Source organism: Chaetomium fimeti (genome assembly GCF_033439085.1).
Source record: "Chaetomium fimeti strain CBS 168.71 chromosome Unknown B0H64scaffold_4, whole genome shotgun sequence".
Lineage (NCBI taxonomy): Eukaryota > Fungi > Ascomycota > Sordariomycetes > Sordariales > Chaetomiaceae > Chaetomium > Chaetomium fimeti.
Window position 1 is genome coordinate 2,464,483 of NW_026944332.1, and position 17,258 is coordinate 2,481,740.

Here is a 17,258-nt window from a genome sequence, read left to right on the forward strand (position 1 = left end):
TGCAAAAACAATTGACTACGTTCAAAATTAACTGTATTAAACTAACTGTAAAAACAATTAACTACATTCAAAATTAACTACATCAAACTAACTGCAAAAACAATTAACTGCGTTCAAAATTGACTGCATCAAACTAACTGCAAAAACAATTAACTACGTTCAAAATTAACTGTATTAAACTAACTGCAAAAACAATTAACTACGTTCAAAATTGACTGCATTAAACTAACTGTAAAAACAATTGACTACGTTCAAAATTAACTACGTTCAACCAACTACAAAATTAACTACATTAAACTGACTATAAAAACAATTAACTATATCAAACTAACTGTAAAAACAATTGACTACATTCAACTAACTGCAAAACTGACTATATCAAACTAACTGTAAAAACAATTGACCATGTTCAACCAACTGCAAAACTGACTGCATCGAATTGACTGCGTTGAACTCAACGCAATTCGCCCGAGTGCAATAAACTGAAATTAAATGGGGTGGCTAGGATTAAACGAGGTCGCTGCAAAAGTGACGGTGGTGTGTGCGCATTGACCGTGGGGGTTTTTCTCCAGTTCGCACCTCAAGCCTCCGTACCCGGACAAGGGTTCAGGGGTGCACGAATGCGACGCGAAACGCGACTCCACCCAAGTTTAACATCCTTCTTTAACCTTAACCAGTCCGTCGGGTCTTGCTGATTCAAGTCGAGTCCTGGTCCGGAGGGAGATCCCTGAAACAGCAACATCATGCAAGATCAAGCGGGATCCCCGCCGCAGGGCCACCCCTACTTCCCACAGGACGCCATCATCCCGGGGTATACGCCCAACAGCACACCGCTGCTGGGTATTCTCGCAGCCTTTGGCGGCATCATTGGCGTGTTTGTGCTCGGATGTGTCACTCTGGCGACGTGGTGTAGCCCGGCACTGAAGAGGGTAGACCAGTTGACGGTGGCCTGGTTCGCGCTGTGTGCGTTACTCCTTTTCTTGGGGGTTCTATTCTCTCAGGCTATCTTACTGACCAACACCAGGCGGTTTCCTCCACCTCTTTTTCGAGGGGTACTTTGTCCTCAACCACGCCACCATCCCGTCCTCGCAGTCCCTGTTCGCCCAGCTCTGGAAGGAATACGCCCTCTCCGACTCGCGCTATCTCACCTCCGACCCATTTATGCTATGTATTGAGACATTGACTGTCGTACGTCCCCCCACCCCCGTTTGGCTCCCCCCCTCCCTCTCTACCCCGTTCCCCCTCCAACACTGAGTACCAACACCAAGTACTAACCAAATTCCCCCTCCCCAACAGCTAACCTGGGCGCCCCTCTCCCTACTCACCGCGCTCCTCACAGCGCGCAACAAACCCCGCGAGCAAGGGGCGCGCCACCTGCTGCAGGCAGTGGTGTGTGTCGGGCACCTGTACGGCGTGGCGCTGTACTACGGCACGTGTGGGTTCGCCGAGCACATGCGCGGCATCTCGTACAGCCGGCCCGAGGTGCAGTACTACTGGGTGTACTACGTGGGTATGAACGCGCCGTGGGCGGTTGTGCCGGGTTGTGAGTTTATTTCTTTTTTTCTTTTTGCCCTCTCTCCCCCCCCTGGGTCTTTATTCCTCGGGTGTTCTGTTGGGAGGTGACTGACAGTGGTGTGTTGTAGTGCTGCTTCGGAGGAGCTGGAGGGCTGTGAAGGCTGCTTTTGTGGAGGTTGCGAGGGGAGGGGAGGGGAGGAAGCGGTCGTGAGGGGTGACGATGTGGGGGGAGGGCGAGTCTCGAGGACGGGGTTGACTCTGGGGGGTGGGTACCGGAAGTTGACAAACTAGTCTCGGGTTGACTATAAGGCCGCTTGCTATCAAGGTAACTCGACATATTGTTGAGCGTGCTTCACAATCACTGGTGCGGTTGCTTGGTTACCTTTGCCCCGAGACTTGCTGTGGATGCTGAATCCGTTGGGAGATGGAACGAAAATTGAGGATTCAGTTGTTCCCTCGAGCAAAAGCATTCGTATCCGATTCTAGCCCCAATGCCACAAATCATGTCGCTATGTGATAATACACTCCATCCCAACACATCCCGTCCCGGGCATATGGGCCCTCTTCCCCCCCTCCCCCAACTGCTCACTCACCGCACATACTTGCTCATAAACCTCTTGTGGAAATCCGACCGCAGCAAGTCCTAAAACACCATCAGCACTCTCCACAACCCACCCAAACAAACACAGGGGCAGCAAACTCACATTGATAAACTCCGTCCGCTTCCCCTTCTCCTCGGTCCCCCTCGCCTGGTTTTTAAACACCACATCATCATCCCACCGCCGCTTAATATTAAAATCCGCCGCCTTACTCCCACCCGCCGCACTATTGAGCAGGGGATTCCCCGTCGCGATATCGCGCTCACGCGCCTCCTGCTCGGCCGCCAGCCGCTCGCGCTCCTCGGCCTCGCGCTTCTCGATGCGCTCGCGCCGCACCCGCTCCAGCTCGCGCTGCAGCTCCGCGTCGTCGTCGTCATCCGACGACTCATCCGAGTCGTCTGCACTGTCGTCCCCACCAGACCCGGACCCGGAGTCGCTGTCGTCCGCGTCGATGTCGCGGGTCTCGGCTAGGATGCGTCGTCGTTTGGCGTCCGGGTCTTCGTCCTCGTCTGTTGCTTTTTCGCCGTGGGAGGTGACTGCGGCGATGGGGCGTTTGTTGGTGGAGGAGGAATCGGGCGCGCTGTCGTCGGAGGCGCCGGGGATGGGCGCGCCCTTGAGCTTCGCGTAGTGTGCTGCCTCGGCGGCCTCGAGCTCGGCGCGCAGGTCGCGCGTGGAAGAGTCGGCGTCGCCGCCTTGGCCCGGTTGTCTAGACGGGCGGTCAGTTACCGGTGGGTGTCGTGGGCGATGGGGTGTGCTGGCGCATACCTGAACTTGAGCTGCGTGTAGGCTGGGAGGAGGCGCTGGTGGTAGGCTGGTCCGCGGAGGGCTTCCTTGCCACGGGCCTGGAATTGTCGAGTTAGCGAGGCATTCTGAGGCGCATCTTTGTTGCGGTACGCCTTCTTACCGGGTCGAATGTAGGCCTGTGAGCTGTGGTCATTGTGCTGGTTTAACGTGATGGCCTGGGTTTGGTGAAGTTGGGTGGTCGCACAATTCGATGCTGGGGATAGAGGGAAGTTCCAGGTTTGGAGATGGAAAGCCACAAGGGTGCATGGGGATGCAGGTTGGCGCTCTCACCGCCCGCGTCATGCGGCAGAATCCACTGAAATTTAGCGGTCTTTAGTGGCAGAAACCTGCCCCTCCAGACAACAAACAACCCTGGGCTTTGATTCCAGTTTCGTTCTTTCAACTCTTAGATCTCAAGTTCCACGCCTCCCAATTCACAATGCCGCGAGAAGCAGAACCTTCTCTCAATGAGAAGCAATTCGTCACGCAGGCGCTCCAAGAAAATCTCCGACTCGACGGCCGCCAATTAGACCAATACCGACCCCTCGAGATCAGCTTCGGGGACCAATATGGCGTCGCCGACGTCACACTGGGCAAGACGAGGTAGATTCACTCACAGAAGCTCAACTATCCCCAAGCCCATCTCCCTAACACAACCCACAGAGTCCTCGCCAAAGCCACCGCCGAGGTAACCGTGCCCTACGTCGACCGCCCGCTCGACGGCATCTTCACCATCGCAACCGAGCTCAGCCCGATGACCTCGCCCGCCTTCGAAGTCAACCGGCCCACAGAAACCGAAGTCCTCCTCTCCCGCCTCCTCGAAAAAACCGTCCGCCGCTCCGGCGCCCTCGACACGGAGTCCCTCTGCCTGGTGGCGGGCCAAAAATGCTGGTCGGTGCGGGTAGACGTGCACGTGGTGTCGCACGACGGGGGGCTGACGGACGCGGCGTGCGTGGCGGTGGTGGGCGCGCTGCGGCACTTCCGCAAGCCCGACACGAGCATGGAGGCCGGGCGGCTGACTGTTTATACCCCCGCCGAGCGCGAGCCCGTGCCGCTCAGCTGGCTGCACTCGCCGCTGTGCGTGACGTGGAGCTTTTTTGGGGATGACGGCGAGACGGCCGTGCTGGATGCGACCTGGCTGGAGGAGCAGGTGCGTGTCGCGAGCTGTACGGTGAGCTTGAATAAGCATGGGGAGATCTGCCAGATTGCGAAGCTAGGTGGGACGCCGGTTGATGCGGTTGCGTTGCTGCAGTGTACGAGCGTCGCGCTGGTCAAGGTGAAGGAGTTTTCGGATTTGTTGGATAGGAGGTTGGCGGAGGATCTGAAGAGGAGGGACAAGGGGGGGTTCATGGCGGAATTGAGGGCGGAGAATGATAGGTGAGGGGTGGGAGGCTATGGGGCGGTAGGATGAAGATCAAGGCCAACGAGATACCCTTTGCCACTTGAGTCGGTAGAGTGGCATCAGGTGGTCCGTCCACTGGGATGGAAGCGACTTTCGGACTCGAGCCCGGCGAGCGATAACCGAATGGGCCATTGCCTGGTGCATATGGGGCGGAAAGGGGATAACGGGAAGGGCGTAGCTGGTTTCTATGCAGGGACACTGTGGGCTACACAAAAGGCGGCGGCAAGCAAACTTCAGGGGACAGACCGGCAACGGAGTTTTTGCTGTTAAAAGCGATAAGGATATATTGAAGGCCCATGATGCACAGGCCGATGAGGATGTTTCATCCTTCGCTCCCGCACTTGTATATCCTACATATCGCCAGCATGAATGGCGTTTCGGAGGTCATCCCTCGAAACCAGTCCCTGTGCTATGGTATCGCTAAATATTACAATCCACCACATCGGAGTCTCCGTGATATCGTCTCTTTGGACACCCCAAGGTGGTGGATGTGGCGCGATGACTCGGGTTCGCTAGTGACGCTGTGGGAGACGGACCTTTAGGGCGTTTGAGAAGAATAATACAGTCTTCTGTCCCTCCACGCCCCCCTCAGCTGCCCCGGTTTTGAATCCCCCCGGACTTTCTCGGATGAGAGGATCGGTCCAGCCTGAACGAGGTCCCGTAATGTTCGACCACTACCAGCCCAACATAGACGGGTGATAACGGTCCTAGCGGTTGCACGGCTGTCTGGTCCCTTGAATTGGGGGGCTTGGTGTAAGCGAACCGAGCGCAGCCGTAGAAGCGGCTTCTGCTCGTCGAGTTCGCATATGCCCGCCATTACAGCGGGACGTGAAGATGTTTGCCCTCGTCCATCACCTCATCAGCGGCGGCCGACTCTCCGTATTCCACTTCACCCTCGACCGCACCCAGTCCACGGCCTCCTTGACGCCGGTACCGGTCAGTGCCGAGACAGGCAAGACGCGCGAGTCACGGATGCCGCCGGACTTCTCGCCCTCAAAGACGCGCTTGACCAGGCCCTCCTTGATGCGCACGACCTCGACGCAGTCCTCGCGGTCCTGCTTGTTGGCGAGGATCAGCAGCGGGACGCCCTCGGCCTCGCTGTTCTGCAGCACGTCCTCGAGCACGAGGCGGCACTCCTCGAGGCGGCCGGTGGAGTCGTGCTCGAGGCTGCCGTCGCCGATGTCGGTGCTGTCGATGATGAAGACGATGGCGTGGCAGCTGGCGTAGTAGCTCTGCCACAGCTTGCGCAGCGACAGCTGCCCGCCCACGTCCCACAGCTTCAGGTACATGTCCGGCAGCACGATGGTCGACACGTTCTGCCCCACCGTCGGCACCGTCTGCAGGTTCGGCGCGGGCCCGTCCGGCAGGAAGATCGACTTGACCTGCTCGTGGAAGGTCGTCTTGCCGGCGTTGTCGAGGCCGAGGAGGAGGACCGAGTACTCTAGAGAGCGGGGATGTTAGTGGTTGTGAGACGTGGTTGGATGGATCTCCAATGCAATGAGTTGAGTGCTCTAATGCAGTGGTTAATTTGGGCTTACCCTCTTTACTGGTGGCCAACCGGTAGAGGCCCTTAGCGAGGTGGTACATCTTTCGTCTGTCTGGCCTGCGTGGAAGGTCGGGGACTGTGTGGTTCGAAGTGGTCGGTGGCAGGCCGCAGCCGGACGAAGAGCGAAGCCGGGTCGAGACCGAATGTCATCTCTCGGAGCCTGGCTCCGCCCTCATTTTAGCGTTGCTGGGGGTTGCTTCCGGCGCTGGCAGCTCTTGGCAGGGGACCAAGACAGAGAATGGAACGTAAGGTAACGCATGTAAGTTACATGAATTCTGTCATCTGCTTGAAAACTGCAACTTGCAACTTCCCCCAGCATCGACAGAGAAAGAAGAAGAAGCAGGTTCAGGATAACACGTAACACGCCGCATAGGTAATAGAACGAGTATTCGGGCAGCCAATCGGTATTACCAGTTTTCTAAGTTTTGTTGCCCAAACTCACAGATGTGGTAGTTCGTAATTCCACCTTGCCGCGTTTCCACGAGCTGTTACAAGGCGTCATTGATAATACCGAATTTCACTGTCAGATCTGTATGAATCAACGCAAACGGTGGAGGTTGGCGGGGCGGGTCTGCTATCTGATTGATAACGTCATAGGCTGGGGTGCTCTTACACGAGAGACTGGACGCGCATTCCATTTTCATCACCAAAATATCACGTTGGATCTCGGATTTCATTCATGCGATTGTGGTTCTGTTATAATTAACTATCTCAAGTGGATGACGGAGAAAGATGGCGCCGGTGGAAGTTGAGCGTGAACCAGAGTGAGCACCTCCGACTCTTCACCCCCCTCCCCAACTTCACCGTTAATGCGGATACAAAGGGCGATGCCTCTAGCTCTAGCAGTCTTACGGGTAGTCTTGGCCGTATATTCCTCTTACACTGTTGGCGGAAGCCTCTACCAGTCTCACAAGGCCCTGGGACCGGCCCAAGACACGCGGAACCGTAAGGCAGAGCGCATCAAGCTCACCGCCGCCTTTGGAAGCCTGGCAGCTCTCGGTTTGGTATTTGCCGTAACTTCTGGTCTGGAATACTTGACCTTGTCCTACAAGGTGTGGGCATCTGAGAGAGGAGTTGCAGTTCCAGATTCGTATGTTTTTACCCCCCGCTCGACCTGAACCCTCACTAAGAGCAGAGCAGCCTATTCGGGAACCACACTCTGACCACGGACGGGGCAAATGGACCCGGTTTATACCTTAAATACTGGCTCAGTGACACCCCCGTCTTCCTTGATGCCTTGGAAATCATCACCGAAAAGGCACGGCGGCTGTGGTGGGGGCAGCAGCTCGACCTCGCAACCATATCGTGGACTGCGCTCTTAGCCGTTGAGGGGCGTCGCCGGAGGATTCCGCACCTATGGGCATATTCTCTGTTGCCTCATCTTGTCAGCCTCTCATTTGCCCAAAACTTATTCTATGTGGCTTTACTCCAAACCCCATCACCAATCGCGCCACGTGAAACGAGGTACCTTATATCAATCTATCCATATCCGAGAGAGTGCGCCGCTAACTTGGCCAGGATCGCCCAATTCCTGCATGGAATGCTCCCAAAGAAGCCACACAACTGGTTCCCCAAGCTTTCTCTTCTTCTTGTGCCCTTGGTGGCCAACTACCTGGTGATACTCCGGCTCCCGAACACCGTCTGGACGCCGTCATTCCCAACTGCCGTCGGCCTCTCCAAGGTCCTAACTCTCGCACCCCTGATCCTGCCTGCCATCGCCCCGGCGTCCTGGGGAACCGTCCACTCCGACCCACGCGACGCCTACCCCGACATAACCAAGCTCTTCAACATCATCTCCGCATCGAGCGCCCTCCTTCACGCCAGGACAACACTCTCCGCTCTCCGCTACAACCTCCCAGACTCCTCCAAGCACCGGCACAGCCTCTTCACAATCCCCCTCGACACTGAAGAGCGCTCAAAATGGGAGCGCACCGCAACAGCCGTCGAGAAAGTCCTCAGCTCCATGACCGACCACCCAGCCGTCGCCGCCGCAGGCAAGGACGTCCTCCTCAGCACCCTCGGCCTGGGACTATGGGCAGCCGTGCGCTCAACCGACGTAGCCAGCATGCTCCGCTCTATGTATTCCACCCCCGAGCCCCGCCGACTCACCCAACCCAGCAAGCCAGAAAGCAAACCCACCAAACCCGAACCCTCCCCCAGTCCCGAAGAAGACGCCCACCCGACAACCCCAACCCCGGCCCTCGGCATGACCCTCCGCCGCCGCGGCCGCGCAGCAAAGGGCAGCAGCATCTCCAGCACCGGCAGCTCGAACGCCCCCGGCGACGATACCACCACGACAACCACCGCCCATCAGCCACCGAAACGGCGCGGCCGGCCACGCAAGGTCAAGCCCGAGCCAGGGCCCGAGCCAGAACCAGAGCCGGAGCTAAAACTGGAACCGGAACACCACGAGCCTGAACGAGAGGAAGGGGTGCCAGACGAAGACAAGACGTATCAGCCCACCCCTGCCGTGCGGGCCGAGGTAGGGCTGGGTGATGTCGTGCCGGAGGGCGACTTTGACTGGGAGTCGGCTGCGCTCGCGTGGGGCGTGACGGTGCTGGGTGGGTTGGGGCTAGGGAGCGCGACTGTTTTTGGGGGGGAGTGTCTCGCGAGGTGAGGTGGGGGTGGGGGTGGTGGGAGGCGAGGTTTGGGGTATGGAGTGTGGGTGGTTTGGGGTGTCAATGGTATGGGTACCTATGGATGGTTTTGCTTGCTTTGGGTTTGGTGTTGTTTGGTCATGGGATAGGTTAGGAAGAGTGGCGGGTTTGTAGTCAGGCGTGCGTGCTGTCCGATGGTCGAGATCGTATACCATGATGAGGTCTAGAGCAGAATGTAGGCGTATGGTTTATAAGCAAGGTTTATCCGTGTCGTTTTAGTGACCTAGTGGTACTCCAACTGAGTGTGACAATATCGGCCAGTGATCTTCACAGAGCTCTCGACGGGCAACTGTGAGTTCGGTCGGTCCTGCAGGCATTCCCTAAATAGGGGCGTATGTACATGCTCGGTGAGTAGATGTCGCCTCGCGGGCGGAAGGATCGCGCGCACCACTCCAGTTAGCAATCTCCCCACTGCGCCTCCAACAACGCACCAAGGGCTTTTATCTAGGAATTCATAGCAATAAAAACTTAGAAGTTGGAGAAATCTGATTGTGGAGCTACCTAATGTGTACCCCTATGCACTGTGAACGCCAAACCCAATAATGAGCTGTGAAACCCCGCCTTCTCCCAAGACCTGTGGCATATTATACCACTTTCACACCGCCGCGCCTAATTGTTGCGCGGGGACCGCACCCAACCAGGCAGACTGTTGCCTGACCCAACGCGCCCATTAGAGCGGCGACGGCCCACAGAGACAAACACGACGCTCTCCTCGGATGGTGCCCGAGCTTGAGCACCGCCGGCGAGGGCGCGGCCAGGACGGGATGGGGTGGCAACCTGGAGATCCGAGGCACTTTCGGTGTCCGAGGGGATGACATCGGAGAGTGCTGTGAAGAGTGGGACACTGATGGCGGCCATCTGAGCACCCGTTTCTTGGTGCTAGAAACGGCACGCCCGCCTTCGCGCTCCTCCCCGCTCCCGCGCTCTCGATACGCCACCACCCGCACCCCGACAGACGCTGCGGCGGGCCCAAACGGGCCAAGACGTCCCACCCGGCCGCCCGATACACCGCCGCCAACTGGGAGAACGGGCGGGCAGACCCCCGTTCTCCGCCGTCGACCCGCGGCTGCTTCGGGTCGACACGGCCAGCGCCCCCGACCCCGACGCCCCCGACACCCCCCAGTGGCGAGCGGTCCCGTACGACCGGTACGTCGCTAAAACTACCCATATCTCCGTCTCCCGATTGGCCATCGTCCCATGTCAGTCGCCCCTAAGACCCTCCCCCGCCAGCGGTCGTCCTCGCCGCCCGACTCGCCGCCGCCTTTGCCGCCGCCTATCCCCAACTTCGTCGCCCCCGTCCCCTTCCCCCCTCGGGCAAGCCCGACCCTGTACCGCCGCCTCGCCCGGGAGCAGCAGGCGTCGGCGCCGCGGCCGCCGGCAAAAAAAGCCACCGCCATCAGCCACGCATCTACCCCCCCGTGCCCGTCCGCTGCGAACCACCACCCCCCTCGCGGCAGCAGCACGCCTCCCCCCTGATCTTTGTCTTTTTCATCCTCCCCCTCCATCTCCGCCTCCGAGTCCGTCCCCACGCCCGGCTCAGAAAAAGGAGAAGAAGACTCGGAGGAGGGGGAAGACGACCCCGTCGCGTGCCCGGCCGACCGCAGCGGCGTCGGGCGGCGGGTGACGGGTGACGGGTAACGGCGGACGCGGTGTTCTGCCTCGCGTACCCGGTTAGGACGGGGCCGGGGGGTGGGACGGTGTGTGCTGGAAAGAAAAAGGGGGCGGGGGGGGGGGGGGGGGGGGTTGTGGGGAGGGGGTTAAGGTAGGTGGAAAGGGAGGGATGCGGCGATGGTCAGGTGAAGGTGGAAGGGGGTAGTGATGCGGTCGGTGAGGAGTGATGGTCTGGGGAGCTGCGTTGGGGTGGCTTGGATCGGGTCTGTCGACCGGGCGCGAGTTGGGTTTTTAGCTTGAGGTATAGTTGTCCTTCGAGATCGGGTGTCGAGGTTGGAGATTCGGAAAGCATCTCGCGTTTGAGTGGTCACCCCTTATAAAGCGCATCTTCAACCGGGCGTAATGGGCTGTATTGCATTTTGGATTGGTAGATGAGGCGGCTCGGTTCGAAACAGGAATATCTAGTTAGTAATAATAATTGAATCGGGGTTGTATTCTTTGATCATCGTCCTTGGCCTCCTTGGCCCCGAGTTGTTGACGAAGGAAAATAAAAGTCGGGGTGAAGTGGTGCAGTGGGGCTTGCGTTTCCCTGCAGTATAACTCGATGCCCATGGTCCGTCTCTCTGTTCCCGCATACCCTCCTTCCCACGCAGCGCTCAGGCTTCTTCCACAGCGCCAAGATGACGTTAAGATATCTTTCTCGACAGCCCTTTTTCAAGCTACCTCACACATTCCGCTACTCCCAAACGCCAATTCTCCAGAGTACCAACAATCAAGCAGTCAGGTGTCTATCCTCGTCACAAACACGGTACAAAATGGCTACGGATTACTCACAACTCCCCACGCCTGCCATGTGCTACGTAGACTTTTGTCTCGTTCCTGTAAGTTGCCGTCTTTAATCCAATATATGTTCAGTCACGCTAACAACAAACCCGTTTAGATTGGCACTGGCAACGTCTCGGTCGCCAAGGAAGTCGCCGAGGTCCAGAAGGTGCTCAAGGCCAGCGGACTGCCTTACACCCTGCACTCTGCTGGAACGACGGTTGGTATGTCAAAGCCTGTCTGAGCCCATGTTATCCCTCGGCATGATGTTGGTATCCAAACTCTAACCGTGCTATCGCAACAGAAGGCAACTGGGACGAGGTCATGAAGGTGGTTGGGCAGGCCCACTCGGTGGTACATCAGGCAGGTGCCGTCAGGATCCAGACATCGATGCGTGTCGGTTCTCGGTGAGCAGTTCCCGGCCATCGTATTCCCAACCTCAGAGGCCTCGAAAGCTAACATCCTCCGCCCTCAAAGAACGGACAAGGCTCAGCATGCCGAGGAGAAGGTGAAGCGGGTACAGGACCTCCTGGCCAAGGATGAGCAATCGTCGTAGGACATACCTGAGTTCGAATAGCTAATTCACTCTCCCGTTCCATTCTCAGTGTATTGGCTTTTACTGCGTGAAAGATACCCTCCTTATGCTTATGTTCACCCTCGGGAACCTCTTGTCACTTTTCAAATCTCGCAGAAGGACAGAGCAAAACGAAGGAATGCCGGAAGATCGAATTAGGGAATCCACCCCGCACCCCTTCCCCAAGTCGTGTCGTAATCCCCGAAGCCATGCTGATGGATGTGGGTCCAATCCCCATGCGGAAAGCACGGCCCCGAATATCAATTCATCGGTTTTCTCCATACTTTTTTAAGCTCCCCCTGTTTCGCACCGTCAAAAGCCACGAAGCAGGCGACAATCACCATGGCGAGCGTGATCAACAACCTCTTTGGGGCCAAATCCTCAGACAGCCCTGAGTCGACGCAGGCTGCCGGCGATGCTGGTAAGATTGCCCAATCTCGATAACCTTTAATTGATGACGTTGCTGACTTTCCTGACCGCGCCAGACTTCGCCGACTACCAGGCTGCCGACCCGTCTCCGGCTCCCGTCGTGCCCGAGTCCTCGACAGCGAACCCGTTCGGTGCCGCGCAGACCATCCAACCCTTCACAAAGTGGTACAATGTTCACGAGCGCCATAGCTTGTCCGAGTTCAAGACGGAGGGTCTCATCCTGTCCGTCATCGCCGCGGTGCTGCTCCTTCACCTGTTCGGCGCCCGTCTGAACCGCAACAAGGCCAAGAAGTGGATTCGCGCCCACGCCGCGCCATTGACCTCGGAGTTTGCCTCCGTTGGCTTTACCGGCGTTCCTCCGGCCGTGGCGGACAAGAAGGGTGATGAGCTGCTCCAGGCCCTCATCGACACGAACACGCGCCAGGGCGACAGCCTGCTCAGGGAGAACAGCCTCTTTGAGTTCGCCACCTACGCGACCGGTCGCGCTAACGTTGCCTTCCTCGACGTTAAGCTCACCCTCGTGAAGCGTTTCAACCCGCTCACCGTGCTCTTCGAGACCGCCTTTGCTTTCTTTACCGATAGCGGCGCCGAGACCCAGGACATCCTCGAGGCCACGTTGTACCCCTTCGACGGCAAGGAGGCGCTTACCGTCCCCGGAATCCCGGGTGCCGCCGAGGCGCGTAGCAAGGATGGCAAGAGCGCCTTCGACGGTTTCGTGTGGGCTCTTGTCCACAAGGAGCGCATGAAGCAGGTCCGTGAGGACCGCTACGACGTGTCGCTCACCGTGACCAAGGACCACGCCAAGCTCCCCAACTGGCTCACCGTCATGACCGAGAGCGCCGAGATCACTGACGCTCTGCTCACCCCGGAGCTGATCAAGGCCGCCGAACTCGCCGGAGACCTGTTGGAGTGCCTCATCATCACGGACCAACCGGTTGAGAAGCCCAAGACGTAAGCCTCCACCTCCATCAATCCCGTATCCTCCCCCCTCCCCGCTAACGCAGCAACGCACAGCCTCAACGACACGACCCCCCGCAAGCGCGTCTTCCTCCGGTACCGCCTCCCGTCGGACAACGACTACGGCAAGCTGGTTCCGCTGTTCAAGCACTTCCTCCGCATCACGGACCGGCTGGTGCAGGGCCCGCGGTTCCGGCCCGAGGTGCTGCGCAAGGTGAAGGCGGCGCGCGAGGCGACGACGCGGCAGATCCAGAAGGCCGACGAGGAGGAGCGCGCCGAGGAGCGCGCCGCCGAGCGCGAGCGCCTCAAGAAGGCCAAGCGCGACCAGGAGCTCAACGCCCTCGACGCCAAGGCCCAGAAGAAGTACCTCGAGCGCGAGCGCGAGAAGGAGATGAAGAAGAGCATGCGCAAGCAGACCACCCGCGGGTAAATGGTTTTGGGGGACGTGTCTGGGGGGGGGGCGTTTGCTTGAAGGGGCTGGATGATGTGCGTGAGGTTTTTTGGATGGCTCACTGAGGGAGTGATTGTACTGTGTAAATATATGCCTTGTACTATGTAGACGAAGTAATGTTTACTTGGGGCGTGCCTTGGATATTCGTACTTTCTTTCCAGTTTCCTTTGCTTCTGTTCGAGCTCGAGTCCACGACCCAACTACAATAACCTGATTGCCGTCAATTTAGGTACATTTAGTTCATCGGATAGTCGATTCCCCTTGTCCTTTTCCCCATATTTATCGAATCATCCGATATCTCATCAAAAATGCAAACGTTCATTCCAAGTGCAGCCCAGCCAAGTCTGGGGTTCCTGCCGGTTACACAACAAAGTTGGAACAGTCAATGAAGTTATTCCGTAAGTAGCAAATATTCGATACCCCATCCCATCTTCCTTGTTATCGGCACCGTCTGCCAAAACCTCAACTAACTACCGCGGTAAAGTTGTTCTCGTCATTTGCCCTCGTTGTGCTCTCTTGGTGAGCCTTGGCGGGTCAGTCGTGGGCCGTGGTTGCCCCGACGACGGCCAATCAAAGCGAGCGCTGCCCGAATGAGAAGCGAGCATCTTCACATGAACGACCATCTTCAAGGGCGAAGAACTTGGTTTTCTTTACAAGAAGAGACAATGCCAGAATACTCGAATACGGTTTAGGAGGACAACCGAATGAGGATACCAACACCATGGCGAGAACGACAACAATACGCAAATATGGGAGGAACACACGGAAGCAGACGGCCGAGCTCCTTTTCGCCCAACTGCCCACCACTCCTGTGAAGCCTGAGCGCCAAGTCACACCTCCTATCGTGTCTGAGGGGCAGCCGGTGGCGACCCCAATGTTGGAGTCACAGAAGGGGTCAGCGCTAGGAGCTGTCGAACTTCGAAAACCGGGTCGGGAGGCCGGGAGCCCCCCATCTGATGAAATGATGCATCAGCTCGTCCAGCAATTCGATTCGACCAGATTAGACGACGTTTCGACATCGGACGCTAAAACGGACTCGCGCGGATCAGACCATCTCTCACCCTTGGACTCACCAAGGAACGCCAAGGATGAGGCTGTCAACGTCGAGAGTCCGCCACGAGTCGAGCATGTCGACGATGGGTTCGAGGAGCTAGGCCGGGAGGAGTATGAGGTGTCATACTGCGACGACCTCCGCGTCCTCACCTGGGCTGACGTTTGTGCTGCTGGCGACCGGGTGGAGAAGATTGCCGAGGCTTCCTTCGCCGAGGTTTATCGCATCACCAACGCCCACGGCACCTCCATCATCAAGGTCGTCCGGCTCGAGTCGCCCATCAAGCAGCAGACGAAAGCCCAGGTGAGGTCCGGCCTGGTAGACGAGGAGCCTCATTCGGAAGAGGACATGCAGGGCGAGCTGCGGATATCTGAGTGGTTGGCCGACATCCCGGGCTTCGTGGTGTACAAGGAAAAGTACGTCGTCGAGGGGAAGGCACCAAAGGCCCTGCTCGAGACGCACCAAGCCTTCCACCGCCGGATGAAGCGCAGTGACCCGGACCGCCTGCAGTTCTATCCCTCGCCGAGCCGATACCTAGACGACACCCGGTTCCTGGTCGTGGAGCTCGGCGATGCGGGCACGGCACTGGAGGACTTCGAGTTGACATCGATCAACCAGGTGTGGGACATATTTCTGCACACGGCGCTTGCGCTAGCACGGGCGGAGGACCTGATCCAATTTGAGGTCCGTTCCCTCGCTCCAAACTCTCGTCTGAAACCCATCCATGCTAACTGCTCCCAGCACCGCGACCTCCACGAGGGCAACCTCTGCATCCGTCAAACCCGTCAACCAACCGCCAGACGGATCAGCACCAGCCCGCAGCAATTCGGCTTCTCCGGCCTAGACGTCACCATCCTCGACTACGGCCTCTGCCGCGCCAGCGACCCAGACTCCTCCTGCCTCCCCGACACCTCAACAACAACCACCACCACCAGCACACCCCCACCCACGGCAGTCGCCTACGACCTCGAAAAAGACCTCACCCTCTTCCAATCGACCCACGCCCCGCAATGCGCCGTCTACCGCCAAATGCGCGCCTTCCTCATCCACAACGACCGCTTCCCACCACCAGAAGAAGACCCATCACCCACCACCACCCCATACCCAACCACCCCCTACCCCCCTTCCTCCCTAACCAACAAACCCATCTCCTGGACCGGCTACTTCCCCTACACCAACGTCCTCTGGCTGGCCTACTTATACGCCTACCTGGTGGGCCACTTCCGCGGGGACGCGGCCGCGCTGAGGGGGTTCCGCCGCCAGACGCGCGAGCTGCGCGCCCACTTGGACCCGGCGGCGCCCCGGGGGGTGCTGAGTTTTCCGAGCGCCGGGGAGGTGGTGCGGTTTGCGGTGGAGGCGGGGTGGGTTACGGAGGGGCAGGTGGTGGAGGGGCCTTGGGGGGAGAGGAGTTTGGTGGGGGATGGGGATGGTGATGATGGGGGGGATGTTGATGTTGATGGGGATGGGGGTGGTGGTGGTGGTGGTGGTGGTGATAAGGAGGGTGCCCGGGCGTTGAGGGAGGAGTTGGGGGATGAGGGGGGGGCTCGCAAGGGCTCCCACAACGCATAGAAAAAACAATAGATATAATACTATACTAATCTTGACGACGTATTTGTTTTGGTTGAGCCAGAATTTACTCAGTTCTGACCTGTTTGAATCTGACTGACTTTCGTACTTGTGCTGGTAAATCCGTACATAATCCTAACCCAGCCACTCTCCCAACGTCCGCATCCTCACTCACGGATATCGGTACGTTAACGACTTGGCATTTCCCGCCTAACCTTTCAAGCATTGATGTATTTTAACCAGGGTACTATAGAGCGACTTCCGTAGCTGGCCATGTTGCCCAGCGGAACACGCGGAGGGTGAGAAAGAGAGAGAGGAGGGGGAAGCACCAGTCACGGGTCAGGGAGGACACAAAGGGGGGAGAGAGGACGGGAGAGGCTAGGGAAGACGCGGAAGAGGAAGAGAGAACGACAGGGAACGCGAGGACGCGAAAGGGGCAGGCGACAAGCGAGGAGGCGAGGTGAGGAATGCGATGGCAACCCGGTGAGAGACGTCAGGTGCTAGGTTTAAGTCCGAGGGATGTCCTGTTTAAGCTGGAGGTGGTGGGATGACCGAGGGTGAGAAAGTCCTCGCAGGAGGAAGCTAACGAGATGGTATTATGCATTACTGGCCTGATAATGGATGCGGTTGAGCGGCCCAGTCGAGAAGGAGGTAGTGTTTCCTCTACGCGAAGGCAGAGATTGGGAATTTACGATCGGTGCGTGCGTCGATACCCACAATTGTCAATTATAGCAGGATAGGAAAGTTGAGCGATATATAATCTGGATTTTCCCCCCAGGTCGTTGATGTTGCTCTGGCGCGAAAGCAATGTAACCGGTTGATCACCCAGAAGCCTTCCATGAGTGGTTCGGAACGGGTCCGATATTAGGGAAAATGCAGACGCGGGATATGTGACGGTGTTATAATTATCGCAGGGCTCCGTTCCTGGTTACCAATGCAGCAAATCCCACCAACCAACGGCTCGGGTACTTGTGTTCGCTCTCAGTTTTCTTGATGAGACCCGTTATCTGCCACAATCCGAGATCTCCATGGCGTTGAAAAGTCCCCCAATGAATAACTATGTTCCGATGCGGCTCTTGCCTATCGGACCTCCGACCCCGGGACGACGGACTCCGTCTGTCACAGTCCCACAATTGAAGACTCTCAAGGCCCCCAAGTCGCGTCGCGACCAAATCCCAATAGGGTTAGGGTACCCGCTCCGTGGAGATTCGGCCACGGCGTTCGGGACGGGGTCCGCCAAGCCGGGGATGAACAAGAAAACATGTTAGCGAACCCCCAGTTAGCCGCCGAGCGAG

The 17,258-nt window shown here is 57.8% G+C and overlaps 8 protein-coding genes across 8 annotated transcripts; 6 read left to right on the top strand and 2 right to left on the bottom strand.

The window, feature by feature from the left end:
* Positions 1-578: 578 nt before the first annotated feature.
* Positions 579-1,738, top strand: B0H64DRAFT_396714 (Emopamil-binding protein). The gene is made up of 4 exons (XM_062803832.1): positions 579-963; positions 1,025-1,188; positions 1,297-1,543; positions 1,644-1,738. Exons 1-4 carry the CDS (start codon positions 744-746, stop codon positions 1,724-1,726), a joined length of 714 nt encoding a protein of 237 aa, XP_062659387.1. The 5' UTR covers positions 579-743; the 3' UTR covers positions 1,727-1,738.
* Positions 1,739-3,152, bottom strand: B0H64DRAFT_396716 (Cwf15/Cwc15 cell cycle control family protein). The gene is made up of 4 exons (XM_062803833.1): positions 3,019-3,152; positions 2,880-2,956; positions 2,220-2,820; positions 1,739-2,158 (listed from the first exon to the last, which is right to left on the bottom strand). The coding sequence occupies exons 1-4, from the start codon at positions 3,049-3,051 to the stop codon at positions 2,105-2,107; spliced, it is 765 nt and encodes a 254-aa protein (XP_062659388.1). The 5' UTR covers positions 3,052-3,152; the 3' UTR covers positions 1,739-2,104.
* A 116-nt stretch (positions 3,153-3,268) lies between these two features.
* On the top strand, positions 3,269-4,437 carry B0H64DRAFT_157935 (ribosomal protein S5 domain 2-type protein). Its single transcript, XM_062798537.1, has 2 exons — positions 3,269-3,500; positions 3,561-4,437. The coding sequence occupies exons 1-2, from the start codon at positions 3,337-3,339 to the stop codon at positions 4,276-4,278; spliced, it is 882 nt and encodes a 293-aa protein (XP_062659389.1). The 5' UTR covers positions 3,269-3,336; the 3' UTR covers positions 4,279-4,437.
* A 713-nt stretch (positions 4,438-5,150) lies between these two features.
* B0H64DRAFT_323499 (P-loop containing nucleoside triphosphate hydrolase protein) lies at positions 5,151-5,886 on the bottom strand (the record flags this gene model as incomplete). The annotated part of the gene is made up of 2 exons (XM_062800613.1): positions 5,151-5,740; positions 5,838-5,886. 2 exons carry the CDS (start codon positions 5,884-5,886, stop codon positions 5,151-5,153), a joined length of 639 nt encoding a protein of 212 aa, XP_062659390.1.
* Positions 5,887-6,672: 786 nt separating this feature from the next.
* On the top strand, positions 6,673-8,462 carry B0H64DRAFT_321809 (uncharacterized protein; the record flags this gene model as incomplete). Its single annotated transcript, XM_062800533.1, has 3 exons — positions 6,673-6,935; positions 6,986-7,309; positions 7,364-8,462. 3 exons carry the CDS (start codon positions 6,673-6,675, stop codon positions 8,460-8,462), a joined length of 1,686 nt encoding a protein of 561 aa, XP_062659391.1.
* Positions 8,463-10,928: 2,466 nt separating this feature from the next.
* On the top strand, positions 10,929-11,491 carry B0H64DRAFT_442241 (YkoF-like protein; the record flags this gene model as incomplete). The annotated part of the gene is made up of 4 exons (XM_062806623.1): positions 10,929-10,994; positions 11,054-11,159; positions 11,240-11,342; positions 11,413-11,491. The coding sequence occupies 4 exons, from the start codon at positions 10,929-10,931 to the stop codon at positions 11,489-11,491; spliced, it is 354 nt and encodes a 117-aa protein (XP_062659392.1).
* A 360-nt stretch (positions 11,492-11,851) lies between these two features.
* On the top strand, positions 11,852-13,325 carry B0H64DRAFT_442242 (uncharacterized protein; the record flags this gene model as incomplete). The annotated part of the gene is made up of 3 exons (XM_062806624.1): positions 11,852-11,930; positions 11,995-12,889; positions 12,953-13,325. The coding sequence occupies 3 exons, from the start codon at positions 11,852-11,854 to the stop codon at positions 13,323-13,325; spliced, it is 1,347 nt and encodes a 448-aa protein (XP_062659393.1).
* Positions 13,326-13,799: 474 nt separating this feature from the next.
* Positions 13,800-16,845, top strand: B0H64DRAFT_432539 (uncharacterized protein). Its single transcript, XM_062806009.1, has 4 exons — positions 13,800-15,081; positions 15,139-15,758; positions 16,108-16,146; positions 16,217-16,845. Exons 1-4 carry the CDS (start codon positions 14,068-14,070, stop codon positions 16,425-16,427), a joined length of 1,884 nt encoding a protein of 627 aa, XP_062659394.1. The 5' UTR covers positions 13,800-14,067; the 3' UTR covers positions 16,428-16,845.
* The last annotated feature ends 413 nt before the right edge of the window (positions 16,846-17,258 follow it).